This window comes from Xiphophorus hellerii, chromosome 12, assembly GCF_003331165.1.
Source record: "Xiphophorus hellerii strain 12219 chromosome 12, Xiphophorus_hellerii-4.1, whole genome shotgun sequence".
NCBI lineage: Eukaryota > Metazoa > Chordata > Actinopteri > Cyprinodontiformes > Poeciliidae > Xiphophorus > Xiphophorus hellerii.
Window position 1 is genome coordinate 22,786,199 of NC_045683.1, and position 26,940 is coordinate 22,813,138.

Here is a 26,940-nt window from a genome sequence, read left to right on the forward strand (position 1 = left end):
TATCTTTATGAGACGGAAATAATCATTTTTCTTCCCCAAATAGACAGATGTTGAAATTCAGCAAAAGTAGACCTTATCTCATTTGAAATGATTTAATTTATATTTTGACTGCGTCATTTTGGGACCTCCTGGATGAGTAGCTGCTGAATTCTTGAAGCAACTTTGGTTGATTCTTTAATCGTCTCCAGAATGGTAGATGCCAAGGACAAATTTCTTTAGATCATGGAATGATGTGTTGCTTTTTGTAATCTTTTGGCCCATGTGATCACAAGGCGGGACTGGTCTAGATAGCTTTTTTGTCTAAATAAATAACCATGTTTTTGTATTAAATACGCGTAATTTTTTAAAATATCGACAACTTTTTGATTTTCTGGAATTTTTGTGGCAATAACGGATCAGACATCTGTAAATGGGGGAATGCTTTTCCAGAGCATTGTAGATGGCAGCCTAAAGCTTATGTCCTGCCTTAGATATGAAATATTGCTGACTGAAGGGTAAGTTAGCCGATTGATGAATTATAAATACGACTGGAATGCAAAATTTCCATATTCTGTATAGGTCAGAGTGTGCTGAGCCTATGCTGTTGGTACCGCTGGGCATCATGGTTAGATATTAAAGTGCTGCAATCTTTACACAACTGTCCCTCAGAGCTATGTCACCCACCCCACTTGCAATTATAATAAGCGTTTGCTCATTTTTGCTTCTGCAACTTCTCCTTCCCATTACCAGCACAATGTTTACAGCTTTCATCTTCACTTGTTAATCTTCTCGCGATCATCTGCTCCTTTGTGTTTTTTGTTTGGAGGAGCGGGGAGAGGGGGTTGTTTTTTGAAGCGAGAAACAACATCCCGTTAGTTTTAGCCCCATATCTTCTTGTGCTAAGCAGGCTCGTGGGGCACCGATGGCAGAAAAAAACAATGCACGCCCTCCTGCCATAAACAAAAAAAAACAACAACAATGGGGCAATTACAGACCGATGCTCCGCAACCTCCACTTCATTCTCCGTTATCTTCATTATTCAGTTCCTCTCGAATCAGCTATTAAAGGTAATTAAGCGATTCATCAAGTCAGTTTCAATTACTGGGAGCTTGACAGCTGCAGATTGGAATCAGTGGGGGTGAGAGGAGAGGCAGAGTGAGAGGAGGAAGCGTGGAAAAAGTAAAGAGGCAGAAAGCAGGCGAGAAGTGCTAACAGTTTAGGTAGCGCTTATGAGCCAGACAACTGGCTCTCTCCTGGATGTCAAGTGTTGCTTCATCCACATCCCCGTCCAACTCCGTCCGCTCAGCGCCCGCGGAGCAACAGGCATCAAAGCCACTGCCCGCTCACTCAACACGTGCTCCGTCATCAACTCGAGGCCTCCCAACACTAAATCAGCTGGATTATCATTGCGCTGTCGTAACTGGGGGGACTGTAATATCACAGTTTATGATGAATAAAAGTGCTCTCACACTCTCTCACGCAATCACACCGCATGCAGCAGAGGAATAAATTTTCTGCCTGACACAGAGTGCCCACTCGTAATAAAGCTCACATGTAGTGAAGAATCATAAAATGCTCTCGCTGAAGCATCTAATTTATGTCAACCTGTTCCCAGGTCCCTGGGTTAAATTTAGGCTGGCGCTGAAGCTAAAAGCGGCCCAGACGGTACGTGTGTGTAACCATCAGGTGTGGCGAAGCAGACCATGGCTTCAATTTATGTTTGCCCGATTAACCCTAATGTCCGCCTCCGCGATTTTAGATGTTAGGTTAAGGAATAATTCATTTGGAAGGAATTATCGTACCTCTTAGTTGTCCATTAGAGTCTGGTTTACCATCACCTTAATGGCCATCATAAGTCATCCAGGTCTGGTTGTAATTGCTGGCCTAAATATTGAGGAGCTGCTGATCTAATATATCTAACAGGATACTAAAAAGCCAAAAGGACAGTTTCACAACCTGAGGCTCCTGCTTTATGTATATTAGTCGACTGCGAAGGGTTCGTCTGCTATTAATTACATTTTTGGTATATCAAGGTGTTAGCACTTGATTAGGTAGATTAAAGGTGGATTGTTTGACAACATTATGTCATCGAGGAGATTAGAAAGTGTTCAACCAAAGCAGTGAGACAGTAGGACAAATCACATTCTGTGCATTGAAGTTCTATGCTCTTGCTCAGACGTGTCAGTTTTTCTTTACCTAGCTCTCATGCAGGAGTGATAACACGTTAACTGGATTCCCAGCTGGCCATGGTAAATGCGGTACTAGCATGTAGTATCTTGCTAGTACTACATTTATTTATTCATGTTTATTTGATCAGAACCAGCACATATTAAAGGTTACAAAGTAGCATGTAGCCATCAGCATAATTGATCTCTTTGGGCGTTTTGTTTAAAGAGGCATTTTTAAAAAGAGTTTTAAATTAAATAATAAAGCTTAAAAAAGAGAGAAATCTCTTCCACTTACAAAAGTGTGGACTGACATATGTTGAAACCATTACCGGAAAGCAAATGCTACGACTACATCAAAGACATTACAAAAAACAGATGCAGCAGCAAAAAAAACAAAGCCTTTAAAACTACACGTGTGGAAATGTTTTCCAAACCAATCACGACTTCATAGATTTCTTAAAAGATTGAGATATACAACAGATTTCAAATGAGCAGGTGATGTGCTCTAGTGCTTTCTTCCTTTGACTGATCAGAGGATGTTTACTAAGTGGGGTTTGAATATGTGGGACTTGAAGAAGCTCTGGACGATTTGTTGTCATTTCATAATGCAATCACGAGTGGGTGGTTGTGATCCAAGCCCATTCATTTATATAATTATATAAATTCACACTTTTAACTAATAAAAATCAAGTAAATATTGGGACATATATAAAAGTATGTAATAAAAGAAAGCAGAGCACTGGATTTTGTAATAAAATCTTAAATGTAATGAATATTAAAAAAACTATTTCATCATATTTATTCATTTATTTGTTTAATGTGTTTTCCATATCACCAAGTAATACAGTCCTACACTATAGAGATTTCTAAATTCAAGCAAACTTGTAATGTGTGACTTTTTAAAATTTTATAAATTTTATTTTAGATATAATTCAGGCCAAATTGCAGAATATTTTCTGTAGTTTTAATATGGTTAACACTAATATGGTTAACATAGAACTAAAACACATATTTTTTTAGGGTTTTGTAACTTTATTTATGACTTGACAGGATGTGTTATAGTTTACGTTTGATTTTAACAGAACTTTTCAGCTTACTCTGCTGTTTCTCTATCATCTAATCTTGCACAATCTGCAAGGCTCTTTCAACAACAGGAATTAATGTAACCCTCACATCCTCTGCACAACAGCTGGAAATTAAATAATGGCACTGCATTCAACATACTGATTGTCTCTCTTAAAAGCAGCATAAACATTGCTGACATACGGACCATAAATATCTTCGGAAAAAAGTAAACAGCTCATTTAAATGAAGATAAAGGAATGTAGCCCAAGGCATTGTGGAAATGCAAACAGGAAATGAAGACCCTCATGCTGTACACTCAACAAAAAACAAAACAAGCTTACTTATTCAGAATAATTAACTTTTAGAAAACCTACAGAGTTTTCTTTTTCTTTAACTGAACATTAACATTCATTCTGATGAGTCCACTTTTCCTGTCCTCTCTCACTCTATCAAACTGGCCAAAAGTTGGGATCATTCAAGAAGTGCCCAGATTGCACCGAAAACAAAACGTTTGGTACCTACGAATGATCAGAAGCCTGATCATCTCTAAGGAGGTTCTGTATGACGACATAAATCTGCTGCACCTTGCAGGTTTGGACTGGACGCCCTTCTGCAGTGAAGTGGTTATTACTCAATTTAAATTCATACTCAAAAGAGAAATCACATAAAAATACAAGATTTAATATCTCTGCTTAAAATTTTGGAATACCTATTTTCAGCATTTATTACAGGAACATATTTTTCAAACAAAAAGTAAGTAAATCCAACATTCAATCTGATTACATTTATTCAATTAAAGAAAAAACATTTTCAGGAATCATTGTTTTTAATGCAATAATATCACAAATTACTGGAATGCTTAAAAGTTCCTATAACAGAAATATAACTTCACTTTGCTTCACTTTTAAGGTGGTCAGGGTGTCTGGAAACTTTTATTGCACTGAAATATCTCCCAAGCCTCCTTGGGTTCAAACGCCAGTAATGTCATTAATGTAATTTTTAACTCATAAAGTTGATGTATCTCTAATCTCTCACTGTATAAAGTGCTAAAAATATTATATGTCTGGTAGAGCCTGAGGAAATAGTATTAAATGTGTGGATAGACATAAATCAGAAACACTTTTTGCGCCATTAACCTGCATGGATAATTTCACAATTGAAGGACCAAACAAGGCCATGTCATATTAACTAATCAAATGCAAATCTTTGTTTTAAACTCAACTGCAAACAGTGAACATGCATGACTTCAGTCATGAAAGCTGAAAGCTGAGTGGTGCCTTAACAGAGGTTTCAAACAAGCCCGCTTCATGGAGTCTGCTCAGTAGACATGGAGAAGAAAGTACATGTGGCAGCCTGCAGAAAATCTTAAAATAAGTTTGACTTATCTCTGATTTCTTTCTGACCGTTGAATATCTAAGATGAAATGTTTTTACTGTAGGTGAGATGAGGCTTCGTTGACTGACTGTTGTCCTTAATGGCACTGTGGATTTTCTGTTCCATCATTTTTTAAATATACATTGTTTCTTTGTCACTGTTTAATTTGTATATAAATGTTAAGTTACATTATACACATAGCTGTACAGGTGTATTGAACTGTGTGTCTCCTTATGACTAAGACAGAAGACAGTATGAATCTTGATTTAATAACTTCCCAGAGTTTTAAATAGCACCACCTACCATGTTAGCTACCTTGATGTCTCATATAGCAAGGCACACTGTGGTATTTTGAACATGCAGCATTTTGGGTTACATTTTAAAAATGGGATTTTGTACAAACTGCTATTAAATTATTACTATTAGCATTAAATACTAATATTAAATACTAAATGCAGATTAAAATATTAACTTTGCTATCATTTTATCTTTTTCTTAAAGTAGAAATGATAGAACCCTGTTTTGCAGTAACGTCTTCCTCACAAAGCACTGTGACAACATTGATTTTCTAATATAAATAATGATTAACCTCTCAAAGAACTGGAGTGGACCGTAGCAACTGATTGATTTGATTGACTGCTACTTCTAAATTAAAAGGAAAATTACTTACCAATGTGGCTCTTGTGTAACGTGCTCTACGTGGTTTGTATCACTGGAAAAGTGCTATGTAAATTAAGTTCATGGAGAGTTAAATCTATTTCCCATCTTCTTAACGTTGAATTTGATATGCATCCTGTTGTCACTCAAAAAGCAACTGAAATGTTTGACATACATACCCAAGTTGGAGGACGCCCTTCCTTCTGCAGCCCTGTCCTTCAGTCCTTCAGCGATTGACAGCTGCTGTTCATGGTACTGCTTGGCTCTCTCCAAGTCTTGCATACAGCGGGCAGCGTGACCCAGCCCTGCATATGCCCTCATCTCGATGGACTTTTCCTCCAGCTCCTGCGCAAGCTCCAGGACATGGGTGTGGTACGACATGGCCTTGTCAAAGTTACGATGGTAGTGGTAGGCACTACCAAGGTTGCTGTAAGCTCGGGCCTCTTCTCTTTTATTTTCCAGGGCTTTAGCGATGCCCAAATGTTGCTCATGACATTGAACAGCATTATCAAAGTCTCCCATGGCGATGTAGACGGCTCCCATGTTTCCCAGCTCACGAGCCTCAGACAGCTGATCCTTGGACTGCTTGGCCAGCAGGACGCACTGCTTGTGGCTGGCGAGGGCGTTCGGATAGTCCCCTATGGCGGTATATACATGGCCCAAGCTGCTCAGCGCCATTGAAGCAGCCTGCAAAAAGACATAAGAATCGGTGCGTCAGAAATGTTTTACTCTGTAGGCACACGGAAAAGAAAAAAAATCAGAAACTTTAATTAATTAGACCAATAATGAACAAAAAGTAATTTTTTGGCTCTGCTTCACAAATTCCTCACCAGCACTAAAACATCCCTTTATCTAGAAAATTGTACATGGATCGAGCTGAAAAAAAATTAAATAAATCACAATACCTGAGTTTTAAAAGAGGCCTAATGCTCAGAGACCAAACAACAAACAAAACCTGATTTGATTTCCCCTGTGCTGAGAGAGGAGGGGGGTAAAGTGTGATGCAGATCAGCACAGCGGCAGGCTTTCTTTAAAGCTGCCAGTTTGCCCACTGCAATCATGCCTCATGGCGTGCCACCACCAACGGAACAAAGACTCTGTTAATCAGGAGGAAGAGGAGGGAGGTTTCAGCTTCACACCACATCTGTGGGGGGCCAGCCAACTGGTGACAAGACCTCTCTAGTAGAAAAAAAAAACAAAAATCATCCAGGATTCATTTCGGATCTCCACTCAGACTTTAACTCTCTCCACCAGGGTTCGTCAGTGAAAAGGCAAACCGTCAAACTAGACTTAAAAGCTGACATTGCAGTAGTGAAATATAGATGGCTGCCAAAAATGAAGTCTTGACCTCTTATGTGACACTTTCACTGCAGGCTTATTAACTGCATATACAGAGGATAAACAGTGGGGAATTGGGGTCAGTTGTCATGAAGTGAACAGATGTTCAATTAATCATGCAGGAGGCAGATAATAAAGCATATCCTTTCCAATGTCCCACTTTGCAATCTCCAGCCAGGATGGGGTTTGGAGAGAGGCCAGCGAAGAGGTGAACCACCATCCTGACAGTTAAGGCCATATTAGTGCTCTTCTAGCATAGCTTAGGAGTCTGAAAACTCTGAAGTCAGCAACAGCGAGGGATACATTTCTGCAGGCATAAAATGTTCATGAAACACCATTCAAAGCCAATCAGTTTAAAACTTCCCAGCGATACTCACAAAGGGAGCAGATTGAACTGATTTTTCACAAAACAAAGTTAGAGATCAGGATGTAATTTGGTTTCTTGCTATTAATCAGTGTTATTTGGATACTATATATACGTATATATATATATATATATATATATATATATATATATATATATATATATATATATATCAGCATTTTTGTAGAAAGCATAAATCTTGCCATTTGAAATATAAAAAAAACTTTTTTTCCAAACACTGAACAACCCACAGGCATGTAGAATCTCTTGCACAACATGAAGCTGTTACAGAGAGAAGACTCAAACTTTACTACATTTAATAGAGACGACCACAAAGAACTTAAAACAAGATAACTGGATATCATTTTATGTTGTACTAAACTTAAACTTTATTAATCAAAAAACATTTCCTGAATGATTCTTGTCTATATCCAAAAAAATGTCTTCTCCTGTTTTGAGTTACAGCTTTTGCTGTTTTAATGTAAACTGAGGGGTATTACTAATTTCTGATTTTAAAATGCTGTAACTATTTACTTTTTTTAAAATACATAAACAGGACATTTAAAAGACCACTTATTGGACTTTCAAGACATCTGTTTTGACATGATTCTTCAAAATTGGTGTTTTAATAGCTTTTTATGTTGTACCAATACAATTGGAGATTGGCAATTGACCACAAAATATTGATCGGATCACCTCTAGTTTGGACTCTCCTACAAGCCCTTATAAAGGTATTCTCTTTTCTGAGGATCTTTTTTGGCAACCTTTTTTCCAAATGCACAAATACACAAAATCCAATCTTTCCTTCATTCCACACAGCTGCTGATGCTGGAACCAATTACCTGCTGACATAAGAACTTCCAGCAGTTTGCTCAAGTTTAAAGACTCGAGCCCAGGAGGAAATTACCCTCCGTCACAACTGTTGCTGTTTCATGTTTCTAGATAGCCTATCTAGAGCTGCTCAATTACATGTGCCTTTTGAAGCTCCGCTCCATCTCTATGGCTCAAACTTTCACTTTTCTTAGCAGAAAACAGAAGATTCCTCATCTCTGTCCGTCTTCAGCTGAGCACAGCGGGAGACGAAGGTGGGGATGCAAAAAAAGGGGGGAGGGCGCAATCTACTTCAGTGGAGATGAGTTGCTCTTGTGATCAGTGTCCCTCTAAAGTGATAGTGCAACGCTGCATTTTCTCCTCAGATGGGAGCTGAGATAGGCAGATAATGAGGAGCCAGTCGTTCCAGTAACAGAGGACTGACTGTGTTTGGGCTCCAGGAAGGTAGACTGAGACCATCTGTGTCTGTCTGCCCCAACACAAAGCAACATTTTTGCCTGGAGAAAATATTATTCCACACAATCCCTGATTTGACCCATTTCAAATCAGACCCATTTCTAATTTCATTCAGTTTCTTTCCTGCACTTATCGCTCCTCCATCTCTGCTCTGACCTCCTCCTCCCGGTCTTCGCACACATAATCACACCCACCCATTCGCACTTCTCCTTTACAAAGTCAGTTCTGATTGTGTTTACAGAGTCCAGCCTTCCTCCGGATGTGTGGGGATTTGCCTAATCCTACCGCCGTCCATTATAAACAGTTGATAGGCCACTGGCTCTAATCAGCTAACACGTTCTGTAGCATAGCTAACCGAACTGAAAGACAAACTTTCAGACAACGAGGGAGGCAGCAGATTCAGAAATGCTTGGCTTCTGTGTCATTAGTCATCTTGTCCCTCGTTGAGGACTGTTACAGAGAATTGCAAAAATATTATTGAACTTTTTTGGGGGGTGGGGGGGATTTTGTGATAAACCAACACAAAGTAGGAGATATTTGTGAAATAGAATGACACATGGTTTTAATGTTTTTTACAAATAAAAGTGAAAGATGTGGCAGACATTTTTTATCTAGATCCCCTGGGTGAATACTATGTGGTACCAAACAATGAAGCCTTGTGTCTACTGGACGTTGCGTATCAGGGTGATGCTTTTTCTGCTTTGTAAGGGATGATGAAAACCATGTATTCACATCATAATTACTGTGTGTGCAGATCTGCTATGTGAAATCTTATCAAAATACATTGAAGTTTGTAGTTGCAATGTATAACAATGAATACTTTTGCAAGTACGCTTAAGTTAGGTGTTTTTAACCCGTACCTCTGGAGGTAAAAAGAAATTGACCTCTGAAGATTAGATCCTCACAACATGCAGCAGAGTTTTCTCTGGTGGCCAAAGTTGATGGTTCAGTGTGAATTTATGGCTCTGAGCTCCGTGGGTGTTTCTTTTTCTCATCCTGGAACAGAGTGGTGCCCACAGCTTTACTGCCGTCTGTGGTTATACCTCACCTCACAGCTGTGTGACTACGTCTTTGAAAATCCTCCTTATTTCACTTTGGACCTTTGAGGTCAGACGAACTCCAAACAGCCAAGGCTATCATCAGAGCCTGGCTCAGGCTACGGGGACAACCCCGGCTGCCATGAGATCTTAGTGGTTGGATCATGGTTGCACTTGTAAGGCAGTCTGCTTTGAAGAAAGCTCAACACATGGGTGTGGAACCTCCCTTTGAATCAGCGAAAGCAAGCAAACACAAATATTGCCAGGTGTACAAACAAGCACCGACTGCTTTGACAGGATTACGGGCTAGAAGGTCATTCATTCCTTTAAACAAATTTGATATGAAAAAAGTTATGCCTGAATAAACTGCCAGTAAAGCTTAATAAGTATCACAAAAGTTTAAAAGTCGAACCTTAAGACATTGTAAAATTTAACGTTAGACCAAGTTTTTTTTTAAAGCCCATTTAAAGAAAGTTGTGTTTTTTGCTTGTTTTTTTAAAATTATTTTTGTCACATTACAACCACAAACTTAAATTTATTGGGAAAAGTTTCTGTAAGGCCTTTTCATAGACGCATGCCTTTCATACTGAAGAAAAGCATAATTCTAGCTTTAATCAGCAAAAAATTTTCAATCTAGGATAAAATATTAATTTGTATCCTCCAAATGGCTTTTGCCAAACTGGAAATGGGGCATCTTTGGGCTTCTGAAAGCAGCTAGCTGCACTAAACTGTGGGTCACGGGGAATAAGTTGCCTCAGTTTTAATGCAAACGCAAACTGCACTTTGTAAATTTGTAAAATACTTTGAAAACCATGTGTCATTTCAATTCCACCCCACTATTATGGATTTCTTTTATTTGTCATCACATAAAATTCAAGAACAATACAGTAAGGTTTCTGTTTGTATCCTTGCAAATGCTGCAAACTTGGAGGGGCTGGAATATTTTTGCAATCCAAAGCAAAAATATTCCATCACTTCATTGATGAAAATGAATGATAACCCCATATTTCTGCCAAAAATCAGAAAGAGGGTGAAAGAGACATCTTGCAGATAGGGTTGGGAGATCATGGTGTTAAAAACCCTGCAGCCTGCCCTCTGTCCAAACAGCAGGCTGCAGGAAAAATCAGGGCAGACCTTATTTCTGCAAAGTGCTGTTAATGGGATTATATGAAAGAGGAGAAGAGCTGCTCTCTCTTATAAAGAGGAGACAGACGGCAGGTTTGATTCTATTACCACAAAGGTGACAACAACCTCTCTGTTCGCTCCACCAATATGGATGTTAATCCTTCAGCCGGGCGTATTACAGTTCCCCATGTAATCAACAGGAGCAGTAGGGATGCAGAGATCCAGGAGTGAGAAGTTTGAAAGATCAAGAAGGTAATAGAGAAAAAGCATACGTTGGCAAGAGAAACAACACACAACTTTTAAAGTTGTCTATTGATATTTAATTGTCATTCTAAAACAAAATCTGTGATTTATTAATAAGTGTACAGGTTAGTTTTTCATTACAGATCACATTTTAAATGTATTTGCAGTGTTCAGAAACATCTTCATGCAACATTTGGTGAATTCAATGCAAAGAATTTGAAAGATTTTAGAACCTAACCAGAAGTTTCTGCCACCAGACGCAAACAGGAAAGGCTTGTGTAAAAATCTACAGAAAGTATATTTAATGTTGTTTTAAGCGCACAAACCTTAGCTTCAAAGTTTTGTTTAAGCGAAGTAAAACAACTATTTTCCAAGATCTGGCTGCACACCCCAACACTTGCACTGCAAATACACAAAATCTGATCAAGTATGTGTGGTCTAGTTTCTTGTGCAAATATCTTAATACCCTTGAAACAAGACAACTAACTTACAAGTAATTTTCAGCAGCTTGTTTTAAGTAAATAATTTATTAATATTGATGTACTAGTTCCACTGGTAGATTATTTCACTTATGACTAGTACTTTTTCATCAAGTGAAACATTGAACAGTTGGACATGTCCATTCAAAAGTTTAAAGGTTTCACTAAATTCACCAGCAAAGGTTCATTCTGAAATTTTCCACCGAAAGCCGGAAATCCTCTACCTTTATGTAAGTATTAACAAAGGTGAAAAAAAATCAGCATACATCTCCAAAACAAAGAAAAACAGAAGCAAAGAAGCTTCATTTATTTAAAAAATAAAAAATAAAACAAGATATAATGGTCTGACTCAATTTATTCTTAATTTAAGTTTTACAGACTGGTTTGGTTTACCAAGAGAACAACAAACAAAGCCACTGTGATGTCAACAGCTACTCTTACAGTTCACGCACACACACACACTAATATACCCTATTGTAAACACATGCACAAAAGAACAGAGGTCTAATTAAAAGGAACTGGAGTGGGAAGGTGAGGAAGACCATGCACCAGTGTCTCTCTTAACAAGCTGGGCTCGGGGACAAGCTGGCAGGGAACCGAGTCCCACTTTAAAATGAAAAGGATGTGAGGGTGGAGCTGCGCGGGAGGCGAGGGGGGAGCATGAAAGGCTTCGGGAGAAATTGTCTTTGAAAGATGAGAGAGGAGAATATTGAAGACATCCCTAAGGTGAACATTTTCTTTAGATCTACATTCACCTGCAGCAACGCACGTTGACAAAAAAAAAAAGGAGGCATCTGAGCTGCAATCAAGTCAAACAGAACAGGCCAGTGATGATCTCATAGAATCTCATAGAAAAAGATGCTCTCCGGTGCATTTGCCGTTATCCGCGTGAGTGTGTGTGTGTGCAAATAACGTCTGAATAAATGACGTTATTCATTTATTCAGAATAATAAAGGGGGGAATTTACAGGAAATATGCTGGTAATATCAGCAGAGAGGCTGGGGGTGGGGGATTGGGATTTGACAAAATATTCCTGTGGTTTTATGGGTCTATACTCCATTCGCTGTCCCCCGCTCTGTGTTTGCAAAGAGATACGAACCCCAGGGGAGCCACCATTAGATCAGCCAAATGACTGCTTCTCTGCCATATCAAAACCTTCTGCTTTTTAAGCTGGCAAAAGCTGTGCTCTGCCAAGCGAGGGCAGGTACAGCTGCGCCTGACTGCTCTCCTCCACGCACACTCGCAGGCAAACATGGACACTCACATGCACACACAGCTGTAATTTTATCGCTCCAGAAGGCATAACGTGGATTTGCCTACACGGCCATGAAGCCCCCCCCCCCCCCCAAACATAACCAAATTTCTCTAATCAGGGCTTCTTAAGTACTCTTATCTGCATTTAGTAACAGAAAATGAATGAAAATGTACTACTGTTTTATTTTTCCCAGCCATTTAATAATACATTTCTTATCCCTAATGTTACTTTAAGCCCTACCCTTTACTATACGTGCCTTGCAGCAAATCTTTATTTAGCTATGCGGCATGTGAGTTAAAGCTGAGAGTCTTTAGGAACAATGAGAAAAAGGAAAGTCAACAAGGAAGAATTACAGGAGCTCGACAACACAGAACTCCCCGTTTCCTCCATGATTGTTTTACTTCACTCTTCCGTGCTAAATTTTGTAGACATTTGTTGTGAATTGGAGCTACATAAATAAACCGAATTGAATTGTCCAGCTTGACTTAAATTACACACCTTTCACGTTTTCACGATTCGGAATAGCAGTTTTCAAGCATTTGTTTCACTCAAAGCATAAATAAAACAATTTCCATGCACATACATTCTCTGACCAATCCCTGCGTCTGGTTTGATCGATTAACGGTGATGCGCTTCATGACACATCCACACAGAACTGACACTCACAAAATAAACATATAATGTAATATAATATTCTTGATGCATCAAATCAAGGCATTTAAATAACCACATTGTTCCTTCTTTTGCATGTGAAAAAGTAGTTATTTTCTGGTATGCTGTCACAATAAACAAATAGTGGATTTTTTTTCCTCATTATGTCGGAGCAACAGAATCCATAGAGGTAAAGACCCGTTCACAGAAACACAAAATTATACCACATATATTCCCTGGATTGTGCCCACGTGCGCGTAGCTTCTTTTTACTTCTTGGATTCGTGCACAAAGGACATACATCGTCCAGCAATAATTGTGTGCCTGTGTTGTTTTGTTGAGCATATATTCTGAGTTGGCTGTAAACAAGCAACAAGGGAGAGGGGAAGACACACCAGAGGCAGAGAGAAAAATGTAACCTGACAGTCTCCTCTGGCATTAGTGGAAAATTTGACTGTTCCCTTTACGTGGCTGTGGGGGTTTGATATTTCAAGCTGCCTCTCTCCTGCAATGCGATAGACAAAACACTGTTTACAGAACTGGCCTAATGGTAAGACAGGAAAGCAAAGGGGAGCAAAGGGGAGCAAGGCGGAGCGACCGGGCTTCCCTGTAGCGCCTGTCTTGGAGTGGCCGTCCCCTGTGACAGGATGTCAGCATTGTTCAAATGCAAAAACAGCTCTGCTGCCATCTGATATAAACACGTGAATCTAAGGTCTGTGCGAGCAGGAAATTGAAGAGGTAACACGCAGGGGATGTGTGGCACTGTGAATGAATCTTAATGCACTCCAAATCAGAGCAGGGCCTCAAAGGGTTATATACGGCGCTGCTGTTTGTGTCTTTACTGAAGTCAAATCTCCACAGGAAGAAAAAAAAAATAACTGTGTGATGCCTGCTGGTGTAAGGAATCAATTCTGGAGAGACTTTGCTGTGACAGAAAGGGAAATCACAGTGGTGTTTCAAAGTCATTTGAGATGTGGGAGCGAGGCGTACATCAACATTTGCCACTTTGCAAAGCCTCCGGCAAGGGGTAGAGAGGATACCTCCTTCTTTAGCATAATGACACTACTCAACTAATACAGGTGCGACGCAGAGATGCAACGGAGATAGATGGAACGACCGATGATCATTTTTAAAGTGCTTCCATTAAAAGCTAATTAGCTGTTATCATTGCTTCCTGCCGGGTTTGAGGACAAACTGCCAAATATAGTGCAAGCTCTTAGGCCAGTATGTCCGTCAGAGACCGTACAGCAGGGCGCACAGCAGTCAATCCAAGGACGCAACCATCTGAGGTTATTAAGAGGCGCTCTGCAAGCTGAAGGGTGGAAGGGGGAGTACCTGTCAGGGCGTACAGCTGGACAAATCAGGCCTGGCAGACAGAGTTCCATCTTTTTAATGGTACACAAAAAAGGGGAGGGGAGGGGAGATTAAAGAACACACAGGTTAAGGTCTGAGGACCTGGATCGATATGAGCTGGCCAGAGTTGTTGCTTGGAGCAGCCTGACACAATGAATGAAATGAAGAGTGACAACCAACTGTCCTGGCTCTCCACGCGTCACGGTTTTCTCCAAGAAAGGTGACAGGGCCTCTGGCAGCCCCTCCTCTAGCCACTCGTGCCTAATGGGTTTAGACCACACCAGATTTCTGTGAAATTAAAGGAAAATTGAATTTTTTTCCCACTTTTCGGAATGATGTGGGGATTTAGCTAGTTATATGAAAAAGCGAGTCATAAAATCAGATTTTTAAAATCAACTTTTAGTATTTTTGTCAAATTTAAAATACAAGTGTTGATAATTAATGTGATTAAGCTTCCCTGCTGAACCTAAGAAGTGAAGCCACTGTTGCCTTTCAGTGGTAAAGTCCTGTTTTGTTTTTCAAAGTTTTTGGCTGGGATTTTCTGCATTGAGTTTGCACATTCTCCCAATGCAGGCACGGGAGACTCTCCAGGTACTCCAGCTTTCTGCTAAAGTCTAAAGACATGAATGTTAGCTTGATGGGTCCCACTAAATTGAGTGCTGTCTCTGCGTTGCACTGTGATGGACTGGCAGCATGTCCACGATGTGACCCTGAATTGATAAGCGGTGTATGTGTCTAGTATAGTTTTCCTGCTGCAATGTAAATCTTTGTCCCCAGTTTTAATTCATTTTCAGCCTCAGGTTTTCCTCAAGTATTGCCTTGTGTTTACCTCTATCTTCCTATCAACTCTGACCTGTCCTTGCTGAAATGCAATGCTTCCCCACAATATGACGCTGCAACCACAATCTCTCACATTATGACTGTTGAGGGTGATGCAGAGTGTAATTTGTTGCCACCTATACTGTTTGCTTGTTGGCCCTAAAGTTGACTTTAAGTCTTTTTTTTTAACCACAACATGTTTTTTTTCATCACATGCAAACAGGATATCTTAAGTCATATTTACAGAGTTCAAATCTAACCGCCCCGTCATTCTGACAGCTGCAGCTCCTCCAGAGTTATGAGTTAAGGGCCTGATGGCCATTTCTCTGAATAATGCTCTTTTTGCCCCACCTGTCAGTTTAGGTTAAGAGCTATATGTTGGTAAAGCAAAACCTTTTCTTCAGTTCTTCAATCATAAGACCTTGAAAAACTTCTTCATGCTTTCTAGATTGGGCTATATGGCAATTATCTTTACATCTCTTTGTTGGTTGCAGTTGAACCAAACTGCTGCAGCGTGTTGCCAGCATGTATCTGCAGGTATGATCACATCACTCCAGCTATAGCTAATTTTCCTGTATGTCTTTTGTATTGATTTTAAAATACTTTTACTTCTAAGGTCTTAAATAGTTTGGCAGCCTTTTGTTTAACTAAATTGCTTGAGCAGTTTATCCCCAAAAGACCACTAGGATGATCTGTCCTGATCATGTCCTGGTCACTAGACTCTGAAACAGCTTGTTGTCTGATGAACCCACTGCAGAGCCTGGATAAACTATTAAATTCCTCTTGAAAAAGACAAATTTGTCATGTTGGCTTTTTAAGTTCAGTTTGAGTTCTATTGGGATTTTTTTTTATGTAGGGTCGTCTGCTTGTTAAGTGGTCTATATTTTTCAATTCAACTTCTATATTTCATATTTGATTGTATTTCACCATTTTATATGTAATGCTTTTTTAATTTTGTGAAGCAGCTTGTTGGTTGAGACAATTAAATTTTAAATTAAGCTTCGACCAGCTCTTGGTGAGATGTTTATAGCTAACCCTGCATTAAACTTTACATCTTTATCCCTGGCCTGTCCACTGTGTTCCTTGTTCTTCGTGATGCTATTTGTTCACTGGTGTTTTCTCACATACCTCTAAGGCCTTCACAGAAGGCGCTGTACTTTCCTAACATTATCATCTGAAGTTTTATTTTTTATTTATGTAGTTTTCCATAACCCAGAGGCGAAGTGAAGATTTCTTATTGAACTCCTACTTTCCTACAATTATGTATGCATGCATTCTGTTTCATCTTCCCAAAGTCAATCAAAATATGCTGACAAAAAAAACCTCCCACCTTGCCAGGCCTTCTCAAGTCAAAGCCAGTGCAAAAAGCATTACTGGTTAACAGAATGAACTTGCTGATGTTCCAGAACAGAGAACTTTCCTGTTGGAGTATTGCTTTATGAGTTAAATTAAGCTTTATAGAAATCCAAGACAGCTGTTGTGCTTTGCGTGAGAAAATGTTTCATCCAATTTCTATAAAGATGCTTAAACTCATGCTGATTAGAGGATTGAGTGACTGCATGAAAGACATTACACACACTGGAAGACAAAGCTTTTCAGCTTTTAACACTCCTTTCATAACACCTGTTTCCTGCACCAGAAAGCAGCTGCTGTTCACAGATACAATCTGAGAAACCAACTGTACACTAAATGCTCAGCCAAGCAAATAAAAAGCTGGAAGCTAAACTTTACCAGCTAATAAGCTTTGAGGTTTGCAGATGTTGTCATTTCTTGCATGACAAATGAACAACGCAGATGGTTTTTACCCTTTATTAGCAAATGTCACAGGTTTGAGGTCTTATCATAACCCTGTCTTGTATGTCTCGGTCTTGTCTCTTTACTGTTTTTTAATCTTCCCCGTCAAATACCAACTCCTCATGTAAAAAAAACAACAAAACCTAAAATAAACAAATTAATTGTATGAGATGCTTAAACTCTTTTTTCAAGATGCGCTGCAGCTCATCTTAAACTCATCTTTAAGTTTAAAGATAATTGCCCCTTCTCCTTTTTTGTTCCTGCTAACATCATTTCCTGTCAGAAGAAATGTCCCAATTCAACCTAAAATATTATAGATGCAGCTATAAAGGAATTATGGAGAACAAGGTCTCAACATTCCTGACTAAACTTAGCTCACAATCGTTGTTCTTGCTGTACTGTGTGTACCAGGTGCATCCGTAGGAGTTGCCAAGCCAAACGGCACCACTTCCATATCCAGTTTTTGAAAATTCACATCTATGTTCACATGGGCCTCTTGTGCTGAGCTATTGAATGTGGGTTTTCTATAAATGTTTTATGACAATACCAACAGTAGTAAGACTAATCGGCTGTTTCAGCTTCTTTGTGCGTCAGTGTAATGTTATCTCATATATTTGTGGGTGTGGAGGAGAGAAATTCAGACACTAGTCATTAAATTTTACAATGTGTAACGAAAACCACCCCCTATTAGGGCCATACTAAGAAAAACTATTTTAATAAAATTATGAGACTAAAGTAAAAACAAATGTGAGAATGAAGACGAAATAACAAGAGAAGTAACATGAGAACAAAGTGATAATATTATGACTTTATTATTGTACAAATTTATTCTGGTAATATTTTGACTTTATTCTTGTAATTTAATGACTTTATTCTCCCAATTTTATTTTTAACATTTTCCTAGCCCTTATATACTGTCATACAGACAAAGAACATTTTGTCACACAAAATTAACTGGAACCTGAATGGAAATATGTTATGACTCAAGTTAACAATAAATCAAACAAAATAAAGGTAAAACATGCTAGTTTTAGCTCAAGTGTCAGTTTGAGCAAGATGTAAGTTTAATGAATACTGCAGTTGTCTGGGTGACATCAGATATATCTTGTTTAAATACTAAAGTTTTGTGCATTTTAAGTGCACATTCTTACAACACTATGACTGATCTACGAAAAATTGTCAACACTGTGTTTAGGCGGCATTTTAAGGCAGTCCTGTATAAACTCTGGTTTCAGGACAAATGATATGTTGCAACTTAAAAAAATATTTATTATTGAAGTGGGACACAATCACAACACTTGAAGAGACCATATAATACTGTTGTAAGACAGTGTGTTATTTTGTTGGCTAGTAACTTTTAATTAGCCTGAAAGGACTGGTTCTAAATCACTTCCTCTCGACTGCATATAAATTGTTACTAAAAGGTACATTAACGTCATTGCGCTGAGTTACACTGCTAACGCTGTACAATGCAAAAAAGAGCAGGTAAACAACACAGTAGATGGAGTGTGAATGTTGGGCAAAAGCAGAAACATATATTGCCAGATGACCAAAGGTGTGCAGCGAGCGACATTGTGCCCCAGGCAAGGTTCCATTGTAATGCATATTTTATTTAGTGTTAGAGATCAAGTCAAACAACTCAATTCCAAGTAAAGTCACAACTTATTGATGTCTAAGTCCAAAGTACAAGTCAAAAGTCTTTTGTGTTTGTTTTTTTTTTTTCCAAGTCAAGTGTGTGACTCGAGTACAGTGAACCCTCGCTATATCGCGGTTCACCTTTCGCGGTCTCGCAGCTTCACGGATTTGCATCGTGCATTGTGTTCTGCATTCTGATTGGCTAAACAGTCTCTCCGCTTCTTCTCTACCTGTGTGTCAACAAAGTTGCGGTTTAATATGTACACGTACGTAAAACAGCTTGCCATATTTAACATAATCGATGGTGGCATGTCGGTTTATAAGAATCTTTTTGCCTAGAAGAAAAAAGAGCAACAACAACGACCGATAACTATGATCTTCTCTCGAAACACCTGCACCGCGGGCTTTAGAAGAAAAAAAAAACGCAACAGAGCGGAGTCAGGATGCAGCGGCTAAGTCAAAAAAGCAGTGAAATACACGTGAGTAACTATTTGTCCTATTGTACTTTGTAATTTTTTTTTCATAATCATTTTTCATTTTCTCCCGTTCTAATCCAATGACTCGGGACGCGGTGGGGGGGTTGCTGATCTCTGCAATTCGGGCACGGGAATCCGCCTCAGTTCGTATTAAAATTATTATTTTACAGTACAGTAGTTATTTGTAAAAAAAAAACAAAAAAAAAAGTTTATACAGTACTTTTTATTTGTTAACCAAATGTTTGGGCCTGTAAAAAGGTTTTGTTTTTTGGTTTCAATGTATTATGGAGTATTTCATTGTATAATAATTGTAAAAAAATAAAGATTATTACTTCGCCGATTTCGCCTATCATGGGTTCTTTTTGGAACGTAACCCCTGTGAAAAATGAGGGTTCACTGTATTACATAATTCAAAGTCACATCACTCAAGTCCACATCTGTACCTCTTACTGGGAGACATGGGATACCTGAGCTTTGGTATCTCCAGTTCAGTAATTTCCTAAATTATACCTCAGCTGTTTCATAATGGATTTTATTTCTAGTGCACTGACTGAAAACCATTTAATTGACGCCAGCCCTGCGCTGTCAGTGGTGTTTGCACAAGAGGTGCCAGCGTCGTCGCACATATAGCTTTCATTAAATATAATCTGCGACTGATCAGGGGCTCCGTGTTTATTCAAAGGTAATTTCCACAAAGTAAAAATCCAATAGAATTGATTGGTGTTGGTGTCAGTATGCAGCCCAGCTGGCAGTAGGCCACTAGATTAGTTTTAAAACGACTCAGCTACTGAATGTATTCCCGTATTTGTTTAGGCAAATGTTGGGCATTTTTTGAATTGCTGTTTTATTTTGTGCTGGAAAGCAATATTTTCTAGCGACTTCAAAAAAATCTCAATCGTGAATTTGTCAAAAGTGGAAAAGCTTCTCATCACTGGTGCCAGTTACTGCAATTGCTTGGTATTATTTTGTTTCACCTGAAAACCTACTAAAGTTTCTACACTAGACCCTTAAAAACATTCAGGTTAGCGAGCACATTACTCTCTTTTGTAGCAAACAAAAACTGGAGAAGTAAAATAATCCAGCTCCGATTTACGCTGTCTAATCTGTTAAAACCCTGCTCTGAAGTCAGTCAGAGAGGATTCCCAGGTCTAATCTATGCGTAGAGGTGACTGAGGGAATATTGGGGAAAACTGAAGCAATAAAAGCGAGACTGAAGCACAGACATTTCCTTATTAATTGTCTGTCTGAATATTTCTTTTCGTACCCATAGAGCAATACACTACATCGTCAGTTCTGTGAACTCACGAAATGCCTTGCAAAAGTATTCACAAACTCTATGGAAGCCTGTTTCTGCCATTTATTTATTTAAAAATAAATAAATCATCTCATAATAATGAGATACTATCTCATATCTCAGATACTATGTCATTATTTTGAGATTGACGCTTAAAATAATGAGATATCTCAAAATATCTCATTATAATGAGATTATTTTTTTATTTATTTTTTTAACAGAGTGGTGGAAACGGGCTTCCATACGTTTCCGGCACTCTGTTAAAAAAAATATATATATATATTTTTTTATTTTATATTTTTTTAGATTATTTATCTCATTATAATGAGATAGATAATCTCATTATAATGAGATTTTTTTTTTTTTTTTTAACAGAGTGGCAGAAACGTATGGAAGCCCGTTTCCACCACTCTGTTGAAAAAATAAAATAAATTATCTTATTATTTTGAGATTGACGCTTAAAATAATGAGATATCTCAAAATATCTCATTATTTTGAGATGATATCTCAAAATAAAATACTATTTTGTATAAAATACAAAATAGTATTATATCTACAAAACAGTAAAATATCTTATATTTTGTATCTTATTATACATTATTATTTAGTATCTCATTATTTTGAGATATTATCTCATTATTTTGAGATAATTTATTTATTTATTTATTTTTTAACAGAGTGGCGGAAACGGGCTTCCATATTGTATTGACATTTTAATGCAATACAAAAATGTTTTTAAAAGTAAAAAAAAAAAAAGGATGCAGACCCTGAATAGAAAATAAAAAAGGCGACTTAAACAGCAACTCTGACAGATCATCAGTAGAGCAGTAGCTAATCTACCACATTGATCACTTATTAATAATCTTAAATAAACATCAAGCAATAAAAACATAAAACTGTAATGGACTGCATATTCTGTTTTTTTGTGTGGCAATATTAATATTACTCTTATTATTATTAAAAAAACATCCATTTATTATCTAGTGTGAACAAAATCTTTTTGTACTGTGGGAGGAAGCCGGAGCACCCGGAGAGAACCCATTAATCAATCAATCAATCAATCAAATTTTATTTGTATAGCACATTTCAGCAGCAAGGCATTTCAAAGTGCTTTACATCATATCAAACACAGAAACACAATGCAACATAGAATCAACAATCAAAATAGGACATTAAGTCAGGTTCCATCAATAAATTTGTAATTGATTACGTTTCAAATACAATCCTAAACAGGTGGGTTTTTAGTCGAGTTTGCATCCATAAAAGATTTACCTGTTACACCCCTACTGTGTTATATGGAACAAAATACCTATTGCTATTTTTATTCCCACTCACAATCACACAGTTTAAAACGATGTAGACAGCATTTTAGTGGGCTTCTGGCACGAGGCTCCGTACACCTCGTTCACAGAATTTCGAGCAGGGACTCCGCCGTCCCTCACGGATTTTTGTGCAATTCTTTTTGTAATTATTTTTTTAACCCTTCCATCACATTTGTTAATTACAGCTTTACCCATCTAAGATTGTACATGAGTATACAACCGGAGAATCCAAGTGATTTTGTCCATACTGCTTTCTGGTATTTTCTTTTACAGACTATTACTAAATTTAGTTGTGAACAATAACAAAAATGAACAGAATTGAACAATAACGGGGATTGCACCATCTCGAGCAATAAAAAAAACACAAGAACATACAAGGGCAGGGCACATAGTTCTCAAGAACAATCAAATGAAGTCAGATCTAATTGGTTTTACATACTCAGTCCAATTGGTCCAGATCTTATAAAACTTTCCTCTTTCAACTTGGAGGGAAAAAGAAATCTTTCCCATAACATAAATCTGATAAACAATTTCAATCCATTCGTCGATAGTGGGTGGGTCTGGTTTTAGCCATTTCCTTGTGATGGCTTTCTTACTGGCTGCCAGTAGTATAGCCAGAAGATTTTTGTCTTGGTTGGTCCATGTGTCCAACTGTAGGTTGCCCAAGTACAACGTTTCACATTTGAATGAAATTTTTACATTGAATATATTTTCAATATGTTTGTGGAACTCTTCGCAATATGGTTTTATTACTTGGCAGTCCCAACAAACATGGAAGTGGTTGGCTCCTTTAGACTGGCAAAGTCTCTAGCAGGCGTCCCCGTTGTTTTGATATCGTCTCTGAATGGGTGTAACAAAAAATCGTGCAATGTTTTTCCAACAAAACTCCCGCCATGTATTTGATCTGGTCGAGACCCACTGCAGTTGACATATTTCTTCCCATCTTCTTGTGGGATTATTACCTTAATTTCCTTTTCCCATTTCCTCTTTATGTATTCTGTATTCTCATGTTTAGATAGCTGTATGGCATTGTATAACTTAGAGATAATTCTGCTGTCTGACCTGGGTTTAATTAGTGTTAGAAATACCTCCATGAAACTGGAATCATTTTTTCTCAACACCTCTTTAAAATTTCTATTAAAATAATGTCTCACCTGCAGGTACCTAAAAACAATCATCTTTTTCCAGTCCATGATCCTTCTGTAAGGTTTCAAAACTCTAAAATATCCCTTTGTGGACAAATGAATAATAGGTAGTTAAGCCTTTTGAGATCCATAACTTGAATCTGTTATCATTTCTATTTGGTGTAAAATCCGAATCATAGGCTCACCACCTCATAATTTTAGATGCGTCTCAGAGGCATTCAAAATGTGGTGCAGCACGGTTTTTTTGTTTCACGTCCGAGCGAACGTTTCTTCCTTTCTTCACGACGTCTTCGTTCTGCGTTGCAGACGTCGCAGCCAGGTAGGATGGGTTCTCGGATCCTGGGAGCTTTGGGAAGTTTGGGGGGGTATTTGTCCAATATGACAGATTTCTCTTCCTGGGTCTCTTTGTTTAATGTCGCTGACATATCTGAGGTTGGGCCAGAGGTTGGGTCAGAGGTTGGGTAGGGGGTTGGGTCTACAGACTCAACTTCTAAGGGCAAGTGAGAGGTTGAGTCTTTGGTGTCTTTGGGCTCAACCTCTGAAGTCATTTTTGCTTCACAGCAAACTTCCCCAGCCGGGGAAGTTTCTTTTTCAGTATCATCATCTGAAGACTCATCGTGCTGCGAGTCTTCTCTATCCGGTGACGTTTGCTTCTGAGTCCCGAAAGTGTTGAAAAGGTATTCGGCGTAATCCACGTTCTGGTCTTCAGAGCTGCTACAATCAACTGTGACACCCGGAAATAGTGTGGTCACAAGTTTTCTCACGCCAGTCGTTACTAAATACCCAGCGCCAAAAGACAATGGAAAAAAGACGGCGGCTGTTAAAAGTTTCTCCATATTAAAATCCTAGTAAAAGAGAGCGAGGGGTTGAAATTCTGTCAAAGTGCTATTTGTAAAATACCTGATGTTTTGAGATGGATGCATTCATAACCTCAGATATTCTTTGATCTATGACATAGATCTGTGTCATAGATGTCGTCATAGCTACAATGAGCTCACTGTAGTTCTGGGGGAATGTCTTGCTTCTGAACGTTGCTATGGAAACGGTCAGATCAGTTCTGCATGACTCAAACTATTAACCCTTTGCAAGTGTATATTTCAGGAGGCTGGGGATTAAAACAGGGATTTTAATAGTTAAATATTAAGTTTAGTTTGACAATAGTATATTAAAACCATTAATTTAAGTAGGTTTTTTTTTATCATTCTATCAGGTTTAAAATTTTGAATCATACTTGACTTAAAAATATCTTGAGAGGAAAATTAAATGTAACTTACAGACATTTGCTACTGCTGTTGTTGTAAAATGTGACAAGAAATTTTGCCCGCTTCAAGAAGAGCTACAAAGAAATAATTTTGGTTTAATCATTTTACACGTTAGCATAAATATAGAATAAAGAATGATCCCAAAGAAATGATGCTGCCGCTCCATATTTGATGGGTTGTAAACAACCCACTCCAACACATTTGTTCTGTATGGTGCGGAAATGTAAGTAATAGACAGAATGTAATGTCTTCCAGCTTTTTCTGTGTAATTGAGAGCTTGACACCAACAGCAGCCCACATTGCTGATAGCCGGGAAGGAGATAAATGAGTCCATTTCTATGCTCTCCTGTAAACTGGTTATGAGTCTGTTGGTTTTTTGTGTATTTTAACTATTAAAACTGGTAAACAAATGTTTTTATCTGTTTTTAAAAGAATAGCAGCTTCTCTCTTATGTCTCCATCAGATGACCAGCATTAGCAGCTTTTGGTGACATTATTATTAATAATAATTAGATTGTTTTTGATACGATGCAGGATTTAAAATGAACTGATGAAGATGGTCTATGTGTCAAGTCTGGCCTGGGAGAGATGTCTGTGGTTCCTTTCTGGACCTGTTAAACCTTCAACCCGATGTGAAAGACTAGCTGTGCAAATGTCTTTCCACACAATTCAGCTTGATTCTCATCTCCCTTCAGTACTCTGTCTGAGATTTCTCCCACTGACCTCGGTTTCTGCAGTAGGATTTCAACCAGGCCAATCGGCGAACAGAAGGAGAAGTTGTGAACGATGATATCGATTTTCTGGGCTCTTTTAGTGTTATAATCTGCTTGTAGTTTTGTTCACTGACTCCGCAGTGAACAAAGTCTTTCAGTCTATGTTGGCCACTTCTCCTAGCATTGAGAAATTAAAGTCGGACCAAGAAGAATGTTCAAGACATTTTATTCCTGGTAAAGATGCCATTTGGCTTGGCATTTCTATTTTGGATGGTTTGCATTTACCATTAAGCTTCATGATTCCTTCATGATTGAGCTGACACATTTTATACGTCACGGCCAAACGCTAGCAATTTGGTATTGTAATCTAATTCTTTGAAACTTGAAGTTCACACCTCTATTAGACAATCATTTCTCAGTAGCCCAGGGTCTAGACCCGGTGTATGAAGCAAGGCGTAAATCAAGGAGCTGGGTTTTTTCCAGGCTAGTGGGACACAACAGATAGAAATTGATCTTAAGTATGTGTGCATAGATGCGTCTTTGTCAGTGACCCTCGGGACAACCTGTGAACAACAAAAACATTCAGCAACCATGGTAACTGCGGCCGTCAGACAGTAGAAACCGATGCCAGAGAACGCTGGTGTGGTTTGTTTTGAGTTTTAGCTGAAATTGTGATTTGTGGAATTTCTAACTGTATCAGAGAAACATTTGATCTGCTTCTGGTGTGACGTATAAAAGAAAAAAAGACAAGCAGCACAAAGCTTACTTCAAGATATTTATTGTTGTATCACTGTCATCACTGATTTACATAAAATGTAAATTAAGAGAGAGATCATCTCAAAGCAGAAAGGGGAACAGTATACAACACGTCAAACAGGTCCAGTGCAAAAACAAGGTAACAGAAGTTTTCCTGACTACATGACTATCCATCCATCCATCCATCTTCTTCCGCTTATCCGAGGTCGGGTCGCGGGGGTAGCAGCTTCAGAAGGGAGGCCCAGACTTCCCTCTCCCCAGCCACTTCTTCTAGCTCCTCCGGGGGAATCCCGAGGCGTTCCCAGGCCAGCCGAGAGACATAGTCCCTCCAGCGTGTCCTGGGTCTTCCCCGGGGCCTCCTCCCGGTGGGACGTGCCCGGAACACCTCACCAGGGAGGCGTCTAGGAGGCATCCTGACCAGATGCCCGAGCCACCTCAACTGGCTCCTCTCGATGTGAAGGAGCAGCGGCTCTACTCTGAGTCCCTCCCGGATGACTGAGCTTCTCACCCTATCTCTAAGGGAGAGCCCAGCCACCCTACGGAGAAAACCCATTTCGGCCGCTTGTATCCGCGATCTCGTTCTTTCGGTCATGACCCAAAGCTCATGACCATAGATGAGGGTGGGAACGTAGATCGACCGGTAAATCGAGAGCTTCGCTTTTTGGCTCAGCTCTCTCTTCACCACGACGGACCGGTACAGCGCCCGCTTGACAGCAGACGCTGCGCCAATCCGCCTGTCGATCTCCCGCTCCCTTCTTCCCCCATTCGTGAACAAGATCCCGAGATACTTAAACTCCTCCACTTGGGGCAGGACACCCCCCCTGACCCGGAGAAGGCACTCTACCCTTTTCCGGCTCAAGACCATGGCCTCGGATTTGGAGGCACTGATCCTCATCCCGGCCGCGTCACACTCGGCTGCGAACCGCTCCAGCGAGAGCTGCAGATCACGATCTGATGAAGCCAAAAGGACCACATCGTCTGCAAAAAGCAGAGATGAGATCCTAAGGCCACCAAATCGGATCCCCTCAACACCTTGGCTGCGCCTAGAAATTCTGTCCATGAAAGTGATGAACAGAATCGGTGACAAAGGGCAGCCCTGGCGGAGTCCAACTCTCACCGGAAACGAGCCCGACTTACTGCCGGCAATGCGGACCAGACTCTGACACCGGTCATACAGGGACCTGACAGCCCGTATCAAAGGGCCCGGTACCCCATACTCCCGGAGAACCCCCCACAGGGCTCCCCGAGGGACACGGTCGAACGCCTTCTCCAGGTCCACAAAACACATGTAGACTGGTTGGGCGAACTCCCATGCACCCTCCAGGACCCTGCCGAGGGTGTAGAGCTGGTC

General features: G+C 39.3%; 1 protein-coding gene across 3 annotated transcripts in view; it reads right to left on the bottom strand.

Moving 5' to 3' along the window:
• LOC116729617 (tetratricopeptide repeat protein 28) overlaps positions 1–26,940 on the bottom strand; it is a 240,695-nt gene that overhangs the window by 47,262 nt on the left and 166,493 nt on the right. For all 3 annotated transcript variants that reach the window (XM_032578288.1, XM_032578287.1, XM_032578289.1), the window contains one exon: positions 5,423–5,930. In XM_032578288.1, coding sequence (XP_032434179.1) covers positions 5,423–5,930 — 508 coding nt within the window. The remainder of the gene's footprint in view (positions 1–5,422; positions 5,931–26,940) is intronic.